Source organism: Rhinolophus sinicus, chromosome 14 (genome assembly GCF_057876585.1).
Source record: "Rhinolophus sinicus isolate RSI-liver-muscle chromosome 14, RSI-T2T, whole genome shotgun sequence".
Taxonomy (NCBI): domain Eukaryota; kingdom Metazoa; phylum Chordata; class Mammalia; order Chiroptera; family Rhinolophidae; genus Rhinolophus; species Rhinolophus sinicus.
This window is the reverse complement of record NC_142514.1, coordinates 144,706,006-144,732,288: the sequence shown is the minus strand read 5'-3', so window position 1 is coordinate 144,732,288 and position 26,283 is coordinate 144,706,006. Positions and strand designations below refer to the sequence as shown.

General features: G+C 37.3%; 1 protein-coding gene across 1 annotated transcript; it reads right to left on the bottom strand.

Annotated features, from left to right (window-relative positions):
• Nucleotides 1-1,107: 1,107 nt before the first annotated feature.
• NLRP14 (NLR family pyrin domain containing 14) lies at nucleotides 1,108-24,724 on the bottom strand. Its single transcript, XM_074335932.2, has 11 exons — nucleotides 24,397-24,724; nucleotides 23,511-23,582; nucleotides 19,860-21,447; nucleotides 17,002-17,172; nucleotides 14,183-14,350; nucleotides 10,763-10,933; nucleotides 10,165-10,335; nucleotides 7,781-7,951; nucleotides 5,638-5,808; nucleotides 2,201-2,371; nucleotides 1,108-1,510 (listed from the first exon to the last, which is right to left on the bottom strand). Exons 1-11 carry the CDS (start codon nucleotides 24,686-24,688, stop codon nucleotides 1,375-1,377), a joined length of 3,282 nt encoding a protein of 1,093 aa, XP_074192033.2. The 5' UTR covers nucleotides 24,689-24,724; the 3' UTR covers nucleotides 1,108-1,374.
• Between the last annotated feature and the right edge of the window lie 1,559 nt (nucleotides 24,725-26,283).

Below are 26,283 nucleotides of genomic sequence, written 5' to 3'. Positions count from 1 at the left end.
TGCCCCCTTCTAACTGCCAGGGTCCACTCTTGTCTCTATCCCTGCCATATTGACTCAGGAGCTACTACTATACCAGCTAAGAGGCTTTATCATCTCCTTCAGAAAGGAAGAAAAAAATGATAGCATTTGCAGTAGACAAAAGAAGGCCACATATTTTTTGACACTACTCTCATCAAGAAGTGACTGCCCTTGAACCTGGGCTGGCCTGTACTGTTTTGACCAATGGAGTAAAACAGAAGCTACTTTGCCAATTCTGGGACTAGTTTTTACAAGAACTGGCAACTTCCACTTGGCCTCTTCAAACTCTGAACTCTCATCAAAGAACTTTATCTTCTCTGTTGGAGAGACCACATGGAGAGGCTGAGATTAGAGGGAGGAGGGACCCAACCCAAACCAGCCTTCCAGCCATCCTCTCCAAGGCACCAGGCATGTGACTAAAGTCATCTTGGGGCTTCCAGAGCAACCTGGCTGTCAGCTGAATACCACCAAGGGACTCCAGATGATGTCATGTGGAACATAAGAAATGCTTAGATGAGCCTTTTCTGAATTTTAATCTACCAAGTCATGACATATAACAAAGTGGTTGTTTTAAGCCACTAAGTTTTGGGATGGTGTGTTACATAGCAATAAATAATGAAAACGTTCTTTTACAGAAAATTTTACTGTGCGATGTTTCTGTCAAACAGAGGAACCTGTTTTTAGCTCTAACCCTAATAATCTTTGTATCTCCTTATATCTTCACAGTAGACTATAGAAAATAGTTCACTGCAGAAGTAGACTCCCATTTCTATTAAGACTAGTGATTCTAAAATATTAATGTACCAAAGAATAGCCTGGGAAATAATTTAAAATGCCAGTTCCTAAGACCTTCACCCAGATATTCTGATTCATTAAGTCTAGTATGGGGTTCAGGAATCTGCATTTTAAGTAACACCTAAGTGATTTTGACCCTGGGGATCTAAGAATACACACGGAAAAGCATTCAATAAAATGAACCAGAGATGGTGAGGCTGTGAACTAAGCCATGGCAGTGGGAATGAGGGAAAGGAAACAAGACGCTTTAACACAATCTTCCCTGGCCCCACCCTCTGGTCTCATTTCTAGGCTCCTCACATCTGGATTCTTAAGTTCTGCATCCAATTAAAATCACGGTGCAATTTTCACAGAGTTTTGTGTTTTTCATTTTATTTTAGCCTCTCAACTCCTGTGGGAAGTAGAACAAACATTTTACAGAGAAATGATTAACCTATATCTAACAGATATCAAATGCAATATGTCTGGGCAAAGAGTATCTAAGCTAAGAGCCCCAGATCACTCTAAGGTCTTTACTTTACTTTTTTTTTTTTTTTTTTAAAGAATATCAAGTTCTTCAAATCAGAAACACTGCCACCAGGAACCATCTTCTTCATTATAATAATTACAATCTTGCTTAATGACTAGGTGAGGATTGCTAACTTGCACAGCTTCCAGCAGCTTCTGGGCTTCCGCATCAAATGCCTCTTTGCACAACCTGAGAAAACAAGGGAACATCTCTTCTTGTACTCAATTTTCCCACAGTACTTTACTTTCTCTGGAGAATTTATTTCAGAAAGAAAAAAACTGTTCTGTTAAAGTAGGGAGAGAATATTAACATGGCTGGGAGTAGGAAAGGAACCTGAGGGATACAGTAAGGGAGATACCATAGTTGAAGGAACATGGAATATAGAAGAGAAAGAGAGAAACATTAAAAATTACAAGAATCCTCCAAGAGCGTTTTTCTAGTCAAGCGAAACAGTACTACTAATGATACTGATGAAAATAGCTAACACATTGTTTATGTTAGGTACTGTTTTAAAGATTGCCTATACTGATGAAAGTGATCGATTCTTACAATAAACCTGTGTAGATATTATCATTTCATCCATTTTACAGATAACGAAACAAACGCAAGAGACTGGGGACTAGCACAAGTTCAAATATCTAGTAAGTGACAAGGCTGGAAATGAAACTCAGGTAGGCTGGCTCTCGAGTTTGTGGCTCTTAACCACTATTCTGTATTACATCTCTTGAAATTCCGTGTTCTATGGGAGGAAAAAAAAAAGGCCTGGAAAATATCCAAGGGTCCACAATCAGGTTGCTCCTGAGGACTGCAATAAACCAGTGTCTCCCCCGATTCCTCATTCCAGAAAACTTTTCTTCTAAGAAGCCAATGAAGACTTACCCTAGAACTTGTAGTTTACATTCAGGAGACATCAAACCTTCACATAACTTCGTAATTCCTTCACAACCTAAGGTATTCTGTGTCAGGTTTATTTTTATCAATCTTTGGTTGCTGCTAAGAGTAGAGGAGAGATCCTGACAACAGAGAGAGGTCAAACCACAATATGCCAGCCTGCAGGGAAGAGAGACTACAGATAAAGTTAACTTTATACCATGACAGAGAGCAAGCACACAAGAAATCTGTGAGCTGGGAGTGTAGGTTAACTCCAGAAGCTTAAAAAATGAGTACAATTAGGGTATATCCAAGGAATATAAGTATTTATCATATTCATTACTACTAGACATTTATAGACTGAATCTACCCCTTCCAATATCATGAATTACAAGTTCATAATTATAGTCTAAGGGATAAATAAAATATGGTAGCACACTAAGGAAAACTATAAAGCAGTTGAGTCCTTGAACAGCATTAAAAATGCAGTAACATAAGTAAATTTTAGAAATATAGTATTGAGTATTTAAATAGCAAGTTATATAATGAGATCTCTAGCACCATGCCATTTATATAAATAAAAATGCATACACCAAAAAACATTACATCTTTTACAAGGATACACACAATTCTATGGCAAATTTCAAACACATTAGGTCAGTTGTCCATGGCTGGGAAGGAGAATGGTTAATGGAGATAAATTAACCAACTAACCAACCATCAATCAATCAGTTGTGGGCCCTTGCATAAACCAATGATAATACAATACAATGAACTAAAGAAGCATGATAAACTCAACCTTCTGCACCTGATGATTCCCCCAACCAATTTAAATTTAATTTTCACCTTATGTTTATCTAGTCATTCAACAATTGAGGGCCTATAGAGGTACTGAGTATACAAAACTTTTTCTTCAGTTGCTGCCCACATGGAACACACATTAACATAATGGAGCAATAGTACCACTAATGATGACACAGGGTACATAAATATCACACAAAATAAACCTTAGGGTGACATAAAAGATTATCAAGAATTCATCAAGAAACAAATCATTCTAAATTTGCAGTCACTAATAAAAGTCTCAAAATACAGAAAACAAAAACAGAACTACAAAATGAAGGACAAATAATTATAAAAAAGACTTTAAACATATTTTACCATAATTAAATTATCTGGATAAAAATCACAAAAATTATAGATGACTTGAAGAGGATTAATAATCTTATTAATACGAAATATGGCAACCAACAGCTCTTCATATTCTTTTCAATTGCACTAGGGAACACATAAAACTGACTTATATACTAGGCCATGAAGCAAATGTCAACATATTTCAAAGAACTGAAATCATGTACTGTATGTTCTCAGACCAAAATGCTAGAGTGTAAATATAAAAAGATAACAAGAAACCACTCTTATATTTGAAAATTAAGAAATACACTTTAAGAAATGCACTTTAAAATAATGGTTTGAAGTTAAATATTTTAGACTCAAAAATAACAAAAACATTGTATACAGTATAAAAACTTGTAGGATGAAATTAATGCAATGATTTAAAAGAAAATCATAACCTCAAGTCTGTGTTGGAAAAGAAGAAATATTTATGAACGAAGCATCCAACTCAAGAACTTAGAAAAAGAATGGTAAAATAAATTCAACAAAAGTAGAATAAGATAGAAAGAATAATTAATAAAACATCTCTAGATATCTGAATCACTAGAAATGATACAGAAATGAAGCAGATGATAAAATATTATTAGACACTTGCCAATAAGTTTTAAAATGTAGATGAAAAGATAAAATTATAGGAATACTATACCAAAAATTACTCAATAAAGAACTGGCTAAAATTTTAAAAATTAAGTCTGACAAAACTGTCAAGAATAGAAAGCAATAGAAACTTTGGAAGTGGCAGAATAAATTGGTACAATCCTTTTGACAATATCTCCCTCCTATTTATTCTAGATAAATGTCTATGCTGGTGACTCAGAATTTATGTATTAAAATATTTATAGCATCACTAAGTCATAAAAGAAAGAAAATGAAAACAACCCCAAGTCTCCACCTACAATAGAATGGTTATAGTTTTTGGTATGGGCATTCGTCGGAATCTTTTACAGCAATAAAAATGAACTACAGTTACATGAAGCAACTAGATGACTCTTATAATCATAACATTAAGCAAAAATAAAAAAACACAACCATAACACAAAAGAATATATAAAGCATGATTCCCTGTATATAAAGTTGGTCAGATTAATCAAGAGGCCAGTGGAGTGTCATGTCCTTGTGAAGATTCACCAGAAGCTAGGACTATATTGTGTAGGAAAAAAAGGGATCGATATCGCTGGGAGACATTCTTCTATGGGTCTTTCTCCCTCCTATATTTTTGCTGACAAAAATGCAAGGTCCTGACAACTTTTTACCTGGGCTGTTTCCTAGAAAGCATTTGCAGTGAGAAACCTTGATGAATGTCTCCCCCTCCAGGACTAAGAGCAGGCTTATTCACTGCTTGCTATAAGATGATGGGTCCCCAAACTCAATGTTCCTCTACTGGGATGCAAGCCACTGCATGTACCGGCATCCATCCAGGCCCTCCACACTGACCTTGTGGGACTTGGGGCACAAAGGAAACTGACACAAATGTGCCTAATGCTGTGCAGTTGGCTATGCTATGAGTAATAAGGTGTCTGTCTCTGGTAGGATTCTATGTCTCCTGCCAGCATTCATGGGACAGTAATAGGCTAACTTATTGGGTGTTAAGTAGGACAAAATTAAATTTCAGACCCAATAGTTACAACATCATTGTTGTGATAAAAACATATAAATGGTCAATGAAAACAGGAAAAGCAGCACTTTCTTGGCAGATTCAGGGAGACATATCATAGTGTCTGGGCTTCTTACGTGTAAAGCAAAATTTTGACTCAGAGGTCAATTATTCATGTTGTATAAGTATAAAGTACTATCCAATATCAATTCAAGATTTTAAAGAGAAAAAAATCTAAACGATATATAACTGAACATAAAAAGTACGCAGAACATAGGATAAGATTAGATTGCAAGTTCCTTGAAAGCATCAATAGCATTTTTCTAGATAGAAGATGATTAGTAAAATCTTTGATTTAATAAGAATAATTAATTCAAGGACAGATGGGCTATCTGAAGGGTGATAGCATGTAAAAGACCTAAATCAAGTACTATTTATTTAATACATACCCTGTCCAACGCACTGAGGAAGACACAAAGAAATGTGAAATACTGCTTCTACACTAAACAACATATAATACACATTGATCCCTATATTTGAACGTAGGATTCTCATTTCTGAGAGTAACTTACCTTCTAGCCCCATTTATTCCCATCCTCTCTCCATATACTAAATTTCTTCTAAGTATACAAGCCACCAAATAGGTATCATTTTCCTAATGAAAAATTGAACTCACCCGAGCTTCTGAATATTACAGTTTGGATGTCTCAAAGCCTCAAACAGAATTTTCACTCCATCATCCTGCAAGTCATTGTTCCCAAGGTCCAGGCTCTGCAGGTTTGGGTTGTTCAAAATAGCAGAAGCCAGATCCTGACAACATGCACTAGTGAGAACACAGCCCATCAATCTGCAAGAAATACAAAAGAAAAGTGAGACCTCTAGTTGTGAGGCTTAATTATGCACAAGTATTTGAGCCTTTTTATTGAGCCTTTTTTATCTACAGTTCAGGACACTCATAAGAAGATCTAACATGACCAGTAGAAACAGATGGGCTTTATTAATGGGCAGGAAAAAATAGTGCATAAAACTGCTTTCTTCCACAAACAGGTTATTATCGATCAAGTTTCCCAAATCAAGGGTATAAACATTTATTTCCAGCAATACTAAAAAAAGTATTGTAAGCTTTCCCAAGGAACCCACAGATCTCAATAATTTCAGTTTCTAATATATTTTTGAAACAAAATTGCTGTCCAGGAATCTGTCTCAAAGTATTACCTCCAAAGAAGAAAAAAGCAAGCTACATATAAAAGACATTTTTCCTGTCCAATCTGGCCTCAAGCATTCTCTTTCCATACTTTGTCCCTACCCTATTCTCCAACTATATACATCTATTTTTTTTCCAAATATAACATATCTATCCTTGTTCCCCTTTTCTCTCTTCTTTCCTTCTGACAGACATCTGCATATAACAAAATCCTCTTCACCTGTCAAGACTACAGCAACTCAGTCTCCTCTGTCCCACTCCTTGCTCCTTGAAACTTCTTTATAACAACATATGGAATATATTAATATTATAGTTGGCTTTATATTATCTCCCTATTAGCATTTTGTGAGTTATCTGAGGACAAGAGCATCACTTTAATAATAACCTTTAGTCCCCTCAGCATCAGGCTCAATTTGCTGTAAACACTTGTTGAGGCAGTGGCACGGCCTGTATAGAGACTATGAAGGTAGCTAAGAAAGCACAATTAGTCTATGTGTTTATAGCAATGCTAAGACAAGTAACTGGGCTAAGCAAACATCTTCTGTGTATAGGTCACTTAGAAATTGTATCTCTGTAGCTGAAATAGAGGTATTGGATTCAATGACAATTTCCATTAAGTAAAATTTTATTTTCCAGTTGAATAATAATCAAGGAAATATCAGAGAATCACACTGTAATACATATCGTATCAGTTTTCTGAAAGTACAGGTGCTTATTGGACCCAAGAGTTCAATCACTTTAGTGTTTATAGATATGACAATCAACTATTAAACTCATTTGGAAATTTGCTTATCATGAGTCAGTGTAGTCAAGCCAAACACTTCTGGGTATACCAACAATCTTGAATTTATAGTTCTTAAAAAAACTATGCTGGGGTTAGACCTTAATGACTCACCCAGGCTACTAGTCCCAGGGGAGGCCCTAGTGGGGAAAGTAAGCTGAGATCGCTAAGGGACACCTCTATCTTGCATCACTCTAGCCACAACATTTATATAATTAAATAGTAAATATCATGCAACCATTAAGATAATAAGATAACTGTATATAAGTATTTAAATGTGTTTCTGAAATACTATCACGTAAAAAGAAAATTTTAAAGTCATGTCTACACAGTCATCACAATTACATATACACATACCAGGCACCCACTCACAGAGTAAGAAAGAACATAACAGGAATAAAACGATTGCTGTTTAAGAATGACTGGATTGTTGGATATTTTTAAAAATTCCATTCCCAGTTTCTTTAAAAGTTGACCTATTTATAAACCTGAATTTTAAGAAAGAAAAACTAATAGAGCACAATTTCAGCTTCATGGACATAAGGTAGAGGACACACACTGAGGCACAACCAAGGGAAAAATAAAATGGTTACTGTTCAGCGTGATGGCTCTGGTCCTCCTTACCTGAGGGACGTTAACTGTGATTACTGTACTAATTGTTTTTAAAAAAATTGATGAACAGACTTCTCCAGCTAGTCTAAGGCAGAATGAGAGAGAGGGAATCAGCTGTTTATTCTTTTCTCTGACACTCAGCTCTCAGTACCTTTCTTTCCCTTTCTCTCCTGCCCTCACAGTAGTTAAAGCTACACAAAAGTAAGGTCAAAGAATACCTACTCCAGGTCCTGAAGATTACAGCTTGGATGCTGAAAGACATCACACAGCAGCTTTACTCCATCATCTTGTAGCCAGTTTGACCCCAGATCCAGATGTGTCAGGCTTTGGTTGTGCAGGAGAGAAGATGAGAGATGTTCGCCGCTAAGTGAAGTGAAATGGCAACGTCTCAGCCTACAGGAAAGACAGTGAGAGGAAAAGATAGAATCACTGCTCTATGGCCCAGAGATGTATATCTTTGAAAACGTTTCACGTTACGATCCCTTATGTACTTGCCGACACTCCATCTCAGATCAAATACTCTCTTCCCTCATTGCCTCTTTGGCTGTCTCATTTGGGAAACAGATTTACACCAGATTGGGCTAAAAGTGGATTCATGTTCTTTCTATTGCTATAAATGAAATGTTAACCTCTTTACATTGTATACAAATATAGTACTCTGTTGCAGAAGTAGCTACATAGAGCAGAGGAACAGGCATACGGAAAAGAATGGGAGTAATCATAATAAAGTACTTTTTGTACATAATAAAAGTGGCTTTTCCAATCAGTAAGGAAAAGATATATTATATCAAATGATTTGGGGACAACAGACCTGACATATGGGGAGAAATAAGTTTAAGCCTTATAACAAAATTAATTTGGAATAATTTAACATTTAATTATTAAAAACTAAACCTTAAACAGTATGAAAAAGATGACATAAGTGGCATTTAAAAAAATTGTTATTTTCAATTATGAGAAAAATTTTTAAAGTGATAAGGGAGAAGATAATTAGATTTCACAAAAATTTTAAACTTCCATATTCTAAAAATGTCTATAAGGAAAATTAGAACTACAGCAACATTCTAGGTAAATTATTTTTAATATATAAAAGTAATAGTAACAATGTACATGGGATATTAACCATAATATATAACATATATAAAAGCACACATTCAGATGAAAACTAAGCCTATAATGAGGCAATTTCTAGACTACTAAAGGCCAAAAACATCTGAAAAGATGCTCAACATCAAATATTTTACTGTAAAGTTATTTTCAATTAATTAATATTGATCAAAAAGACTGTAGATACCCAGTGAGGATATTAAAATTCAGGCCCCTAGATTGACTGCTGAGGGAATATAAACAATTTATCAGGAGGCAATTTAACCATATTGCCAATAAAAAATTTGGCTCAACTGACCTTACATAATCCATCCCCTTGGGTGTTTCAGTTATAAATGACATACATCTTTGTCCAAAATTCCTGAAGCAGGAATTACAGAACCTGGCTCTGAGCTGCAAAACAGGGGGCAGGAGGCCATTGCAGAGTACCTTCTCATACTATGATTGCTGTTTTAATGTGTTTCTGCTTTTCAAGAATCTTTATTAAATCGTTACAAGTTAAAAAAAAAAACAAAAAACAACAACAAATGAATATATAACATATAATATATATGTATATATTATATATATATTATACGTATAATATACATATATTATATATTATATATATTATACGTATGGTGTGTATAATATATGTGTATTGTACGTATAATATATATATAATATATAATATCTATATCTATATCTATCTATATCTATATAGCTATATCTATAGCTATATCTTTACTAGAAACCTTCAAATAATTCCCTGAATCTTCACTCAAGCCATGGGATATAGGGATTATTACGTCTGCAATAACAACTACCATTTATTGAATATTTATTTTGCATCAGACACAATGCTAAATTTTAAATAAATTATCTTATTTAACCCACAATAAACTTGTATATTGGGTATTCTATTTTTATTTTAAAGATGAGAATACTAAGACGTGTTACATTTATATGCATGTTCATAAAGTGAATAAATGACAGCTTGGATTTGAAAAAAAAAAAAAAAAATTTTGGCTCATCAATTTGATATCTAGGACATTACCCAGCAGCAACTAACAGAATAATCACAGTGTGATCTAGCCATACCATGGAATGCTATATTTCTGCTCAATGGTATTCCTTACCTGTTCTGACCCCAGAATATGCACTTGGATATGTGGACTTTAGCTCTAAATTCATCATTTTCTTGTGAGCATTAGGCAAATTGCATAATCTTTCTAAGCCCCACAATCCTCATCTGTACTACGAGACACTTAGAACTCAGGTGGCCAATTTGACACCAAGTATTTTTTGTGCAGATTAAACAAATATAGCACAGCGCCCAGCACACAGTAAGGACACAATAAATGGCAGTTATTAATATCATCAAGCTCATCATCTTCATTATCATTAAGGATGACAGGGGAAAAAACAGGAGACATAATACATTCATTAATATTTTCCCATTTTAAATGTATTTCAAAATGTGTATTATAATGGGAGGCTGAAAATGGGCAGAAACTTACACAAGGCTCTGTAGAATGCAGTGTGGATGTTTCAAGGCATCACTCACAAGCTTTAGTCCATCATCTCCCAAGCCGTTATCCGCCAAGCATAAATGTGTCAGCCTTTTATTGCTGGTAAGAGCCAAAGAGAGATCCTGGCAACCAGCCACTGTGAGTCCACAGCTTTCTAAGCTGAAGGAGAAACACATGGTAAGGGAGCAGTCAAATTCCCAAGTTCATGCTTTTCTTCTTAGTCTCAGAGAAGTTAGCTGGTACTTACATTTCCTACACCTCAACTATAGACTCAACGTCATCAAAGCTACTAAAAATGATGGATTCCATTGCAGCAATGTATAGGGCATGATGAAACAAAACATAGGAGAGGAGAGGAGAAGCCTGGAAAGAAATGAAAATTAAGAATTCAATCATGAAGAGAAGAAGTGTCTAAAAGTTGGGTAAAAGAAGAAGGGCAGTAGAGGAAGAAAAGGAGGAGCCCATCCAGGGTTGACAAATGACCCAACTCGTGTCAAGACCCAGGCGGTTTGCCCATTCAGATCATAACTAAGCTACACAAGATTAAACAAAATGACTCTACAGAAAACAAAGCAAAAAGACTCACGATAGTCTCTCTAGGTGACACTTTGGATGTCTCAAGGCCTCACACAACAGCTTCACTCCATCATCTAATAGATTATTGGTGGACAGATTCAGAAATACCAGGCTCTGGCTTCTGACGAGAGCCTTAGAGATATTCAGACAACAACGCGTAGTCAGGTCGCAGGATTCCAAACTGGAAAACACAGAAAAATAGAAATGACCACTACTTGGAGAAAAATTATAACCACTGTTCACTCAGACAGAGCATGTGGTGACTTGGATATGGGTCTTTGGGACCTTTTGTGAGAATACAGCTTCCCTGCATAGAATGAGTTATTTAATTCAAGCAGAAGGCTCTAACAGAGAGTTGGGAAGGGAAGGGTGGGAAGCACGTCTTTTCCATCCCCACCTCCCCAATTTCTTATGAAAATCCATATAAAAACATTCAAAAATATTTTTAAATGATCATTTTTTTTTTTTTAATCTTGGAGGAATATCCTCTAACTACAACGTGGGAGATGGTGGACTGAAGTATGGCTCTAGCCTTGCATTCTTTGACTTCTGAAATAGATGGACGGGAAAGCAGGAGTAAAAGCTGTTACTCCCCTGTCTGCCAAGAGCTCATTTATTCATGGGAGCCAACACACGCTCTCTGAGGAATCCAGTCCTTAAGAGTGAAAACAAGAAGTAAATTGAAAATAAAAGTTTCTAAAAAATAAAGGAAGGGAAGCAGAAGTAGTGCATGTAGAGTCCATAGTTTGAGACTCATATTTAGAGACAACTTGCACTTTGGTTGAGGCTGAGCCTGATACCAGCTATTTGTAAGAAGAGTCCTGCGTCAGCAGCATTCCCGGAACGTGGAGTTGCTCTATTCTTTTAATCAAGGACTTATCAACTCGAGTCCCTTGGGAATTGGTTCTCTTTATCAAAATCAGGGTGTACAGAGGTAGAAACAGAAGGTGATCCTGCCTCAGTCCAGAATCAGACCTCAACAGATGACCTAGGACATACGCTCAGGCTGAAAAACCTCACTTGCCCTGAAAAGGTGTTATGGACTGAATAATGCTCCCCAAAATTCATGTTGAAGCCCTAATCCCCAATGTGACTGTATTTGGAGACAGAGCCTTTGAGAAAGTAATTAGGTTTTAAATCAGGTCATGAGAGCAGACCTCCTAATACAATAGGACTGGTGTCATTGTAAGAAGAGACACCAGGAATGCGAATACACAAAAATGGCCATGTGAAGAAACAGCAAGAAGGTGGCCATCTGTAAGCCGAAGAGAGAAGCCTTACCAGAAACCAATCCTGCCAACACCTTGGTTATGTATTTCCAGCCTCCCAAACTGTGAGAAATACATGTTGTTGTTTAACCTACCCAGTCTGTAATGCTTTCTTATAGCAGCCCAAGGAGACTACCGTGTTTCCCTGAAAATAAGACCTAGCCAGACCATCAGCTCTGATGCGTCTTTTGGAGCAAAAATTAATGTAAGACCGGGTATTATATTATAGTATATTATATAAGACCCGGTATTATATTATATTAATTTTATTAATTATATATTATACATATTATGTTATATTATATATATATATTATATTATATATTACATATTATATTACATTATATTATATTATGTTATATATTATACCCAGTCTTATATTATAGTAAAATAAAACCAGGTCTTATATTAACTTTTGTTCCAAAAGACGCATTAGAGTTGATTGTCCAGCTAGGTCTTATTTTTGGGGAAACGCTGTAATACCAAATGGTATTACATCAGCAACCAAGCATACAGGGAAATGAAGGAAATCTTATACACTGTATTTGGATAGAGCCCATCTAGAAACCAAAAGATTCCAATGTTATGGGAACTGTTGACAAATTACTAAAGTTTAACAGAAAAAGAACATTACACTAGAGGGACAGAACATAAGCACATATATTACATGGCCAGTCAACTGTCCATAGCTCTTATAACATGAGGTCTGAAATAAACACACAACTGGAACTTTTCCCACATGAAATGGCAACAGTCTATACAGGCCTCTTGATTACTCCCCACTGGCTACCCACAACAGGAGAATATCCAGTCCTACATAATGCAGTGTTTGGTTATTACAAAGCTTTGATGACTTCTGCCACCCCAATGTTCTGTTCACTGGTGCAAGGAACCTGACTAGTTGGCCCAGAGAGATGTTTTCCTGTCTGAATGCCTAGTAACTGGGTCTACATCAAGGTTTATCAAACCGCAACTGATGAAAGAGATTTTATCAAGTCCTGCTGATCTGTCAAGTGCCAAGGTATTTTGTGTTGGATCCAGGGCTCCCCCTGTAAGAAAACATCTTGCCCTCTATTTAAGAGCTATTTGCTATTAATATGTTTTACTTTTAGACAGGAACCAATGACCTACTTGTCACCTGGGTTCTAGACCAGAGGCTGCAGGTTACAGAAAATTCCTCAAGATGTCCTAAAACTACCTCATAGATAGTATAACCCATACCCAAACCTGGCCTGCCTGTAACTTAACACATGTTCAAGAATTATCCAACAACTTTCCAGACATGCTGTAAGTGAATTTCATCCTGTAAAAACTGGTGAGATTTAAAATACCCAATGGTAACAGAATTCATAGTCAAAAAGATCTTGTCTCAGATTTCACTTGTTTTTTTCCTACACAGATTATCATGCTTCCCACAAATACAGACCTGTCTTGGTCTTTGTTGCATCAAGGTTCATTCTTGACCACCACCACCGACTCCAGGAATTACAAAAACTTCAAAGGGAAAACCAACTGCAATGATTTTTTATTTTGTCAGAAACGGAATTTTCATTGTAAAATAAGATCTTTCTTGAAACCTGACACACAGTGTGGAGACCAAGTATGATTGCTAAGCTCACTTTCACAAAGAAAGAAAATCAGGCCCACCACTAAGATCCAGAGTATATATGACAGCGAGTGAGCACCTTCACAGTTGACAGCTGCTACACTGTTCTTCCTCAACTTTCTGTACTGGTCACGGAGTTGCACTTATAAGATGAGGGCGATTCATTATCAACATTAAATAAAACCAAGCCTGGCACAGCACTGCCCTCAGTTACCATTAGTCCATTCTTCTCTATGAGAATTTAAAGATACAATTATATACATATTCCTGCATTTAAATATGAAAAAAACTTAAATCTTTATAAATTCTGGGTCTGACTCCCCTCCCCAATTTAGGAGATGGAGACACAGAACTGTACAGTGAGGTGTCTTCAGATGGGGGGGATGGAAGGAGTTAGAAGTCCTATCAGTAGGAAATCAGCCTCAATCTACTGATCCCCACTATTCCATACCATGCAAGTACGAGTAGATTTAAGGTGGTGCTATGAACAGCAATTCCAGGCTGGAAGAGTCTATTTGGACAAAGTATCAATTGTAATAAAAACCTCACAGCTTACCTCAGATTCTGTAGTTTACAGTCTGGGTGTTTCAAGGCTTCACATAATGACTTTACTCCACTGTCCCCTACATCACTCCCTTTCAGGTCGAGATGCATCAGATTCTGGTTGTGAGTCAAAGAACTAGAGATATTCTGACAACCATCAGGGAAAGAAAGAAATCTTAACCTTTCGGAAAAAAATACACAGGAGGGATTACAAAATCATCTGTCCCTCGTTACAGCACCCCTTTCTTTTCAAACCTAAATAACTCTTAGATGTTTTCTAAATATTCCTGCCATTTCTTATCTTACTTAGGGTTCCTCATATTCCAGGTCAGGTCATAAATTCAAGTTTCAGGATGTTACTTAGAAAAACAATTGGGTTACCACTTAGGTGTCCATTACATTATATCCTGACAACTGATACTCTCAACTTTGTTTGACCATGGAAAAGAAGATGATAACATCAGGAAAAGCAGAAGAGGAGTTTTTAAACTCTTAAATCCCAGAAATGACGACCAAAAATTATTGGGATTATTCCAAATACTGTAATTACAACATTCACAATATTTAATCCATTAAATAAGCCAAGGTGAGTTAACAGTTAACATCAACTGTTTGATACGCATTAGGAAAAAACATTATTGCAAAAATGCGGTCATCTCGTGAACTTTGTTAGGTGTACAGAGACAGCCCAAAGCAAAATACGAAGGACGTTAAATCCTCCCACTTTTCTTTTGATTTTTCCATCTCCTAACTCAGTCATTGTTAGCTGTACCTGATTCTTCTGTAGTGCCTCTGCTGGCCCCAAATGCTTAGCATGCTCACACTGCTAACTGTTCAAAACCTCCTTTTTGCCCACTACTTACCTACCCTTCACCCTGACCTCCTTCCAGGCAAGCACAAGAAAATAAAGCTTTTCCCCATTTAGAGCACTAACCACCATCATCTAGTAAAAGTGGCTAAGGCACTCACTAAATGTAAATCAAAAGTACAGTCTCACTTTTTAGGGAAATGGGACTTGAGTCTAAGGCCCCACTAAGGTGGGAAAGGCCAAAAACTACCTTCACAGTACCAGGGTACCCTTGCATTCTAAAAGAGGAAACCATTTAACCCAAAAAAAGACATTAGCTATTGTATTGGTGACATTCAGTGAAGGGACAATGTGTGGGGGAGATATTTGAGGGTGAGCGAAAATGACTTCCAGGAACCCCTGAATTATAACATATATGTAACTGCCTACTACATCTATATGCAAATCCAGACCTAATCTAGTTGCTTGAAATCTAAGGTCAAATTTCACTAAAAACACTGAGAATCTAAGGGAAATATTTAGGGGGAAGCCTGTACCCCCATGAAAGAACATTAATCTTCAGTGCTTATAGGAACCAACATCTATCATTCTTTCAGCATTCAGCACATATTGCTGAGCACCAATTAGGCCACGTGTGCATTGAGGGGCACTGAATACAGAAAAAAACAGGATCAGTTTCAGCTCCTAGTAGAGCCAATGGACAAGAGGGAGACATGGAAACAAGCAAATGTAAAAATGTGATACGAGTATCTAGAATCAAATTAAAGACTAAAATAGCAAATGTCTGCAAGAATGAGGAGCAGCTGCACCTTCCGCATGCTGCTGGTAGGACTATGAAATGATAAAACCACTCTGGAGAACTGGGTGGTTATTTCTTAAAAAGTTAAATATATATCTACGAACTAGCAATTCCAATTCCTAGGTATTAGCTCAAGAGAAGAAAACATATGTCACAAAATAAAAAAATAAAAGATTTTCACAAGAATATGCACACCAGCCTTATCCAGAATAGCCAAGAATTGGAAACCCAGAGGTCTATTCACAGAGAATGAATGAGCAAGTTGTAGTATATCATACAATGGAATGCTAATCAGAGATTAAAATAAAGGAACAAGAAACAAAAACTAATAGACACAGACAATAGTTTAGTGGTTATCAGAGAGAAATGAGGGAGGGGGTCGTAGAGAAGGGAAAAGGGGACTCAAATATATGGTGATGGAAGAACTGACTCTGGGTGGTGAACACACAATGTGATACATGGATGATGTATTATTGAAATGTACACTTGAAACCCATATAATTTTACTAACCATGGTCACCCCAATAAATTTAAATAATTAACAATTAAAAACAGAAATAAACTATTAAAACATGCAGTAATGGATAAATTTTTATAAACATTTTGTTGAGCAAAAGATGGACACAAAATACACATATTGTTGAATCAATCTAAATGACTTCCAAGTACAGAAAAAGCTAATATATAGTGATAGAGGTTAGAAAGTGGTTGCCTTTGGGACTGGATGGGGTGAGAGGACTGAATAGAAAGGGGTACAAGGAAACTTTCTGAGGTGATAGAATTATTTTCTGTCTTGTTTTGGGTATTGGTTACAGAGGTGTATGCAATTGTCAACACTCAACAAACTGAACACTTAATATCTATGCGTTTTATTGAACATAAATTATTCTTCAATTAAAAAAAGTGTTCCAGAACTTCTTCGAAAATGCTTTGTTGACCTGCCTAGAATTAGAATGCCTTAGCTCTGTGTTCTTTTTCATCTAGAAAATTCCTAATTAAGCCTCAAAAAACCATGTCAACAGCTACTATGTTCTGTGCTATCTTTCCCAGAATAAATCAGTTATGCTTCCAGGTCCTCAGAGGTGTCCACTGGTCACATTCTTGGTTATTGTACTCCGTGGATTTTAAATATTTGTTTACTGTTGCCCCTAAGAAGTAGGAGTGGGAGGTGGGACAAAGAAAGAAACTGGAATAACTCCATTAAATTTTCTCATGTCAGACTTACAATAGTTTCTGTAGTTTACAGTTTGGGTGCCTTAGTTCTTGATAAAAAGTCTTCATTGCTAACTCATCAAGGTTGCTATGACACAGGTCCAATTCTCTCAAGTGTTCATTTGTATGAAGCACAGAGCAGAGATCTTGCCAACAATGAGTAATGCAACCAACATCCCTTTGCCTAAATAATTGGGAAAAGAAAAGACCAATGATCCTAATTCAGCCCAGGCAACTCTCAGAAGTTGGTACAGGGTGGAAGTTAAGTGGGCTTTGGGAATGGCGAGAACACCCAGTGCAGGTCTGGCTGGGCACAGTTCACCGGGAAGCCTTCCTTTTGGCACTCCAGAGGCTTTATTTGCCCAATAGCTTTCCCAACCCCCTGGACACACTCCTTTGATGCACAAGAGCGACTTCATTTAGGAGGAAGAGACTCAGGGAAGATAAGAGAGAAGCCTTCAAAAACCTGAAGAGCCAGTATCAAGAAGAAAAATAACATCCGACCCCAGTGAGTAAGATTAGGAATAATGGGTAGACATTATGGGACTGTGACACAGATTAAGAACCACAGGTATAAGCCCAGTACTACCACTTACTAGCAAAATTACTTTCAGCAAGTCACATCAATTCCATGAACTCTGAATTTTCTTCATCTATAAAATGGAAATGCCATCTCCTTTCACAGGGTTTGAGGATTTAATAGCCAATTTTAGTGGGTACACAAAAGCATTGTGTAAATTTTAAAATGCTGTATAATTTAATTATTAGGCATACTATCAATAGACTCATTATACACAAAAAGGGTGATTTTACAACAGATAGTCTAGCGATTATAAAAGCATGAGCTCTACAATAGAATAGTTCTGAGTTCCAACTCTACCACCATTCACTAAACTGCGTGATTCTGGCAACATTACTAACCTATAGGAGCCTCAGCTTTTTCAACATAAAAAGTGATGCTAATAGTATGTTTCTTAGGATTACTGTGAAATTCAGTAAGACAATCTGTAGAAAATGCTGAGCCAGTGTCTCATATTGTAAATGCTCCTGACAATTGGTAGCTGCTGTTATTTAAAGTATGTAAAAGTCTAGCATGTTGCCTTATACATAATAGCTACTGTAGAGCAGGAAAAAAAAATACCGTTTTCCCTCTGCCCTCCTAGGTTTCCTGGCCAGGGCCCTGTAAATTAGATTGATAAAAGACAGATTAACAAGAAAAAAACATGCAAATTTTATTAGCAGGTTCATCATGGGTACACATAGGGGAAACTCACGTATGAGTAACTCAATGGGGTGGTTAAAATTTGGGATCTAAACACCTAACTCACAGGGTAAAGGCAAAAGAGAAAGGGTGCTTATGGAAAAACAAATGAGTTTTTGGAAAGATAAATGGGATTTAGGAGAACAGATGAGAGAGATGATAGTTTGTGACATTTGTCTGCGTAGTGTCAACTTCTGTCTCAAAAAGAGATTCTCCAAAAAGAGATTAGGGTTGCTCCTAGGAGGGGATTTATGACAGTTGAGTTCTTTTGGAAAGCTCTGCTTCTAGGCAGATAAGGTATTTCAGGAACTCAAATGCTTTCAGCTCAAGATAATTCTTTTGTAAAAGTGGCATATTTTGGAGTGACGTATCCTGATCCCCTTCACTACTCAATAAATATCGGTTTCCTCCCTTATTTCCCCGATACCTTATTTAAATCGGAATGAATGACATTATAGAGCGGTGACCTCTACATCACCTGACGTCTTAGAGAAAACTAGGCAATAAATTATTGACTTAAACATTCAAGTGCTTACTGTGTACAGATACTATGGATAAAATGTGTGACCTCAGTCAAGTTACACAACTTCGTGGTACCTCAGTTTTTTATAAGTAAAAGTAGCATCTACCTTGGATTTTTAGGAGGCTAAATGATTTGGGGCTTAGAAGATTGTCAGGTATGTATTAAGCAAATGTTAGCTACTATTTGATGTGTGCTTGAATCAATGATTGTACACTTACTTTCTAGGTGAACTCTGCAGCTCAGTTTTGTAATCTCAAAAGTAAATTGAGATATGGCTTTCATCAGCATTAAATTGGGAATGTTAAATATCCTGTGCACTCTGTAACTGTATACCACATCGTAAGCCCTCAATTAATTTTAGTTTAATATGGAACTAATTCCATAGTTCGATTGTTCCCCCAGACTTAGAGGGGTAGAGTCAGGAAAGGCAATCTGAGGAAGGGAAGAGGGTGTAATAATAAGCAGAAAGTGCTGAAGTTCATTTATTCTTTCAAAACATTCATCTAGCACCTACTATTTCTTACCCACATCTGACTCTCTCCAGTTAGTTGTTAAAGGGCTGAGACTTTTCATACAAAGGCCGGGGATGTCTAGGCAATAGGGAAGGTGAGCTAAATCAGTAGAATACAGTGGAACAGAGCCCACAGAGATGACCTATGTACACTAGGTTTAGCAAGAAATTCCTAGTTCCTATTCTTCTGGAGGGCATGATTTCTAAAAGTTAAACATATGTAAGCTGATGGGTGTAAGTTTGGCCTACGCCATACCCCTCCTTGAGGACTGAAGCACTCATTCCCTAGTCGTTGGGAGTGTTGACAGCAGACAATGCTCAGCCAGGTCCCTCTCCTGGGATTACCGTCAGGCCAAGATGGATACTTCAGGCAAGTTTTTGCATATTCCTCACCAGTAGCTGTGACTGGTCAATAAGGGGTTTCAGTGCCTGGCCTCTCTCTCAAGGTGGGAAATCTCTGAAAGGTTATCCTGGCTCTGGGATCTCAGCTAAACAACTCCTCCTTTCCCTCTGAGAAAATCTACTTCCTTCACACCCCCACAGAACACATCCAGGGAACTGACCTAACACACTTACCAAGTTTCAGCTGGGGGGCTTAAGTTTAACATCTTCTCAAATACCACAGACAGTTTAATGGTCTGTAAACCTTGGCAATGCTTAAGGCAGAATGAAGACACAAGCAAATGGATTTTCCCATAAATATTAATGACAACCTTTTGTAAATATCTCATTGCCTGGCTTATAAATGCTTCATCTTGAGTCTCATATAGACAGTGAAACAACTCCAGACATTCCAGCTGTGATGAGAAATGTTCACTCTTTCCTAATATTTTTATCCACTGAAGTATCTTCCATTTTATCTCCAGTGACATTTTACAGTTAAAAGTTTCCTCCAGTTGTTTCACTCGATCTTCATTCAAAAGGCCAAACAAAAAGCATTTCATCTGCATCAGATGGGGGTCTCTATGGCTGTTGCTTTCAAGTAACAGCTTCAAGTCTTCAAAAGACTGAAGGGAACAGTCTGTGATTCCCCAACTGTCTTTCAACATATAGAACATAGCTGCAAAAAACTCCTGAATGTGTAGGTGCGTGAACTCATAGCAGTTTTCATACTCTATGTCCTTTTGAAGAATATTCATGTCCAGGAAAACTGAGACATCAGATTTAGTTAACCCATGCTTTCTGAGATTTTCCCTGTAAAACACATGTGTCATAGTCCATACTCCTTTAGCGGCCAAGTGGCACAGCCTCTTCAGTTGGGTTTGGTTGGGTAGATTAGGACAGCTTCCATCTACCTGTGTGAACAAGCTAGAGATATAGCAGGTAAACAGAGCCGTGGTGGTTTTGCAGGTCAACCTGATATCACCACCCTTCTCCATTTGCTGCTCCAGACAAGTACAAATGACCCAGCACACTAGGGGGACTTTGCACATGCTAAAAAGCATCTCGTTGTTTCTTAGTAAATCCAGTACTTGCAAGGCCAACTTCTTGTCTTCAAAAAACTGGTAAATATACTCCTCTCTTGCATCCTCAGACATACCTAGTAGCTCTACAGAATGCTGGCTTTTCAACAGAGGCTTTAGTTTCTTGCAAGCTGTGAGTCTCGTTGTCACCAGTAAGGACGACTCAGGGAGCATCACTTTCCTCAGCAAACTACTCATGAGGAAGGACACTGGGTGGACCTGGGTCCAGTCTTCGCACAGCGCAAACTCAGGTTCCTCAAATGCGAAGTTCAGCTCATCAAAACTATCAATTATAAAAAGGAGACTATTTGGCTGGGACATAATCCTTTCAATGGGGCCTTCTGTGCTGGGCCAGTCCTTTGATATTATTTGAACAAAGCTTCTTTCTCTCAACTGGTTAATTTCTCTTGCATTGAGATAAAAAATGTAAGTAAATTTCTGGTGATAGAGATTGCCCTGGGCCCAATCTAACAATGCCTTTCTCACCAAGGTGGTTTTTCCAACTCCAGCAGCCCCCTGAAGTACCACTGTCTGCGGCTGTTCACCGGTTTTGACATCCACATCAAACAACTGTTCCAATACTTTTCCACCTTCCTCAGCAATTTCATGACGGAAATCTTTAGGTTCTCCAAGCAAACACTTTCTATTCCGCATGATGCAAAATTTTTCCTGTATTTGAAATCTGTATTCTGTTCCATCACCTAAGTCAGAATGGAGCAGGAAAAACAAAACAAATATACACGTGATTAAAACAAATTCTATGATTTGCAAGAATACTGGAGTTGGAGTTAGGAACAAGAAGTGATACAGGCTGAAATCAAAGTGCAGGCTGGATTAGCTAAGAAAAGAATGTAAATAAAACAAAAATATTCCTGTAGATTTAAAATCTACATTACAAACTGGAAAAATAGAACTGACAATGACAAATGAATTTGTGATGGAAAATAAAAAGTAAATTCATTCTAAAAATATTTTCTCTATTTTGTACTTTTGCTCTACAGAGAAAAAAAGATGATACATGTGTAGAACAGTCATCATGCAGATTAAAAATGAACACAGACAACAATTAACAGTAATAGCCAGAGAGGACCTAAAGACAGATCTGAAGCTACAAAATAATCCACTTTGTACAGGTAAAATGTTAATAGAAATGAACACTGAAAAATAGCGTGAAAAATATTTAAAAGAGAAGAAAAAATTCCCAAGTGTGCAAATAAAATGAAAATATGGTTTCATTTTTACCTAAAGTTTGATCCCATCTTCAGATCTCAATTTAAATGTCACTATCTCAGGAAGGAAGTCGTCTCAAGCCCCAACGCTAGAATAATTCTCTCTCACATATTCCCATAAAACAGTTTATTTTTCATTCATAGCACTTATCACAAGCTGTAATTGTTCTATTTAATTTTTAAAGTAAACACAGGTTTGAACTGCATGGGACCACTTATAAGTGGATTTTTTTTTTTCAATATTCAGTCGGTCCTGTGTATCCCTAGGCTTCACATTCACAAATTCAGCCAACCTCAAATAATATTTTTGATCTGAGGCTGGGAATCTGCAGATGAGGAGGGCCAAAACTCCATGCGCGGTTCTACACCATTTTATACAAAGGGCTTCATTCAGCATCCACAGATTCTGGATCAGAGGAGGATCCTGGAACCAATCCCCCTCAGATACTGAGGGACAACTGTGAATAATTCTTTCCTTTGTTTTCCTAGTGCATTCACGACAAACGTCTAACATAGTTCATATTCCACTAAATTATGCTTAGTTCTCCCCCAGGAAAAGTTATGGAATTATAAGGCAGGTATTCTTTCTTTCTAGGGTGTAATACCTAGTACAGTGCAGTACTTTAAATTGAAATTATAAGGATGATTTTTACTTTTTTCATTACACTTTTATCTAGATTCTAAATTTTCTAACAGAACAATCTCTATGAAGATAGAATGCTGGTTTCTTAAATTTATGGCCAGTTATACCACAAAAATAAACTTCCTTATATTGGATCAGAAATTGAAGTCAAAGTGGGAAGTCATCTTCAAGATCATTTAATACAATAAGCAAATTATTTATTAGTACTTAGAATGAAATTCCAAGTACTAATAAATACTTAGAATGAAGTTCCAAGTACTAATAAGTTCTTAATTATTTCTTGAATGATATAGTGTGGCCTGTTAGAAAGCAACATAGCTGAATTAAGAATAAAGGTTTCTCACCTGGACCAGCTTTCTTTGTACTGTATTTCCTCTTACAGACTGGAAGTCAACTACATAGAAATCAAAACAAAGTAGGGGGAATGGAAATGGTACTGAACTAAGAGTGAGAAAACCTGATTCTAGAAATTATATTTTATATGGAGTAATTGGTCACCACCCCTGGAATTCAATTATTGCATCATTTCTAAAGAAAGGGAATAGATGTGATAAGCCAAATAGCCCCTGCTAACTCAGGGATTCTTTAGTTCATAAAACACAGACATGAATATACCTTTGCTTATTAAGACTGTCATCTTTGATTGGACATTTCCAAATTCAGGGCTCTCTTGAATTGAATTTTCAAATTCAGGGCTCTCATGAATTAACACGGCATTGATGCTGACTTTGGCCAGGGAGCCAGTTTTGTTCACTCTTTTTGAATGAGAATCAGCAAACAGGATAGTAGAGGAAGTTAACATGAGTTGAATAAAAGTCCCCTGGGAGATAAACCCCATCCAGCTTCATAAGCTCATACTCCTCCCAAATCTGACAAAAGCCCATCTACTCACCCAGCACTGTCTCTTCATCATCTTGTGCCTCTCTGGCTCTGGTGTTGTCTGGTCCCATGGTCTGGGCTGCCCCTGCAACAGGTTCCAAAAGGATCATGAGATTTGCCAAAAACAAGGAGAGCTTTGGTAATGGCCAGAACAGGGGCCAGAATTCTCCTCAGTGGTGTAATTTTATGACTACCTGTTTTAAGAAAAGTAGCGCCATCAGAGCCTCAGACACCACCAGTCAGTCTAGCTGAGGAAGAAGTGATGTGGTATGAACAACATGAAATAGGAGACCTCTTGTCATGCCCCCCACCCTGTAACAGGGCCAGTCGTCTAATCTAAGCTCAAATTTCCTTGTCTGTACTGACCTCACAGTGATGCAGTGAGCCCCAAAGGAAATAATAGATATACACTTTGTAATACTTGTGTATGAATAACGAATTTTAGATATCTACCATATTTCATACTTGGGAATGACTAAAAATACTGACTTAGCTTATGTCCCTTAATAATTTTTCCCCAGTCCTATTTCAGCAAAGATTTTAAATCATATTTGAGATTCCTTAAAATTTAGCCTAACCTATGACTTTATCTGTAGTTTAGGCAAAGGAACACTAAATGGGATAATTCTTATCACTCAGTTCCATTAAGCATTGTAATTAGTGCAAAATGGATGAATTACCTCCAATTAAGGAGCCAGGCTGAGTAACAGTACTCAAAACCCTTCTGCCTCTTCCGTGCTACTCAAATGATACAACAAGCTCCCAATGTACTTGAGCACCATGGAGTTTGTGTCTCACAGAGTGGTTTAATCTCATAGAGATTCATAGAATCACCCTAGCGGGCTCCAGGAAGCACTTCCATCTCCCTACCGCCCAGATATGTGCCTAGCATCACTCACAGTTGATCTCTGTCTTTGCTCTCTCATACAGATCCTTCAGGTTCATCTTGCCAAAGAGTTTGAGAGCCACATCCCAGGCCTGCTCTCCTGAATAATGCTTCTTCATCAAGTTAGCCAAATCCTCCCGCTTGGCCTTCTTCACTTCAGCCCAGGGTATCGGGCAGCCCCCAGCTTCCATGACCTCATTCTTTAGGAGTAACTTGAATTTCTTTAATTCCTCTTTGTTTAGCTCCTCCAAATACAACAGGAGCCCAAAATCAGAAAAGAAGGAAGATGACGACAAATCTGTCATCTTGTCCCTGAAAAAATAATTGAAATAAATGAGACCTAGGGAAAAGTAAAATTAGAACATGAAATACCTATAAAAATATGGATTAATTCAACAAAAATGTGTTGAAGCCCACTAAATTCGGCTCAATGCTGACCTACTATCCTCTGTAATACATTTGCTATCCTAAAAAAAAACATTCCTTCAATATAGACCACTGCATATTTCTTCCACCTTAAGAGCTACTCCCAGTCCTACCACTTATGAGCTATAAGAAATAAAGACAGACCATTCATCTCTGAGCCTCAGTTTACTCTTCTGCAAAATGAGGTATCAGAGGCAACCTCAGAGGACTGTGGTATGGGTTATATGAGGTAGACTGCATGGATCACCTGGCACAGAACAGGCTCCTACTAAGTACTGGCAACTTTCCTCATCCCTTCTCTCCCCCACCAACACCCAACATATATCTCAGCCTATAAAACACTGTTATTATACCCAACCAAACACTTCATTACGCTTGAAGCACATGTGACTGGAATATTCCACCATCTACCCCTTCATATCATGTCACCTCTGGTCACAAACGCATATGCAGTCACCAAAGGTCTGTGTTCCTAACTCACAAGCTCCTTTCACATCCATTCCCCATCACAATTTTTCTGGGTGAGCTCAAAGTTAATGCCCACACGAAACACCCCCCTCTCACATCCTTGACCCTAACTCCCATGACCTGATTTCACTTCAGCATTTCACTATGATGCTTTCACTCCAGACTTTTATCAGCAACAACTATTCAACCTCTTAAACTCTGAAGTCCCATAATCCATTCTCTACTAATACCTTCCAGTTAATTGAGCAGTTTCATGGCCTCACTCCCATTGTGACAGTTCTTCAAACAGCATGAAATCCTGGTCTTTTGAGCCCTGTGTTTTCCTCTTATTTACCACCCATCTTACTCAATTTAGGAGCTTTATTCAATTTCTTATTCAGCATGGGCATCCAGTTAATCACTTAAACCATATCTTCAAGTTTCTCATCTCTTCAGTGATTTGCCTAAAGAGACACAGCCAGTCTGCAGTGCAGCTGATTTTTCTCTAAACCCCTCTCCCCATTACAGTCTTTCATAATGCCTCCCCCTATGTTTGCCAATGAGACTGAAAAGGTAGGATGGGGGAAATAAAAAACGGTACCAAAGGGAGATTTTACTTCTTAAACAGAAAGTGGATCATATAGTATCAAATCACATATAACTGAATTATACAGTAAATAAGGATAATACCCTACAGTAAATGATAAGTTTATCAGCTGTTTTTTGTTTTGTTGTTGTTGTTTTTGTGGGGAGAGTTGGTGTATGTTTTAACTGCACTGCAGATACAGATTAGGATCTAGATTACAGATTAGAAAACAACTTTCAGAGTAATTTAAATTAAAAAAAAAGCAAAAGGAGTAAATTTGAGCAAAACTTCAAAGGAACACTGAAATTTCTCCAAGACATACGAATTACAGTAAGTGAGGGAAAATGAGGCATAAAACACAACAACCTCAACTTCCTGCCTAGAAATTTACAGATATCACTAAAGCCTTGTTCTTCTTTCCTGTAATAAAGGAAGGGGGCT

What these genes read in the sequence shown, in the direction of transcription:
- NLRP14 (XM_074335932.2), bottom strand. Translation starts at nt 24,688, where the DNA reads ATGACAGATTTGTCGTCATCTTCCTTCTTTTCTGATTTTGGGCTCCTG. An exon ending in AGCAAAGACAGAGATCAACT is followed by an intron (nt 23,583 to 24,396) that starts GTGAGTGATGCT and finishes AACCTGTTGCAG; the next exon opens with GGGCAGCCCAGACCATGGGA. An exon ending in TGTAATCTTCAGGACCTGGA is followed by an intron (nt 5,809 to 7,780) that starts GTAGGTATTCTT and finishes TATTTCTTGCAG; the next exon opens with ATTGATGGGCTGTGTTCTCA.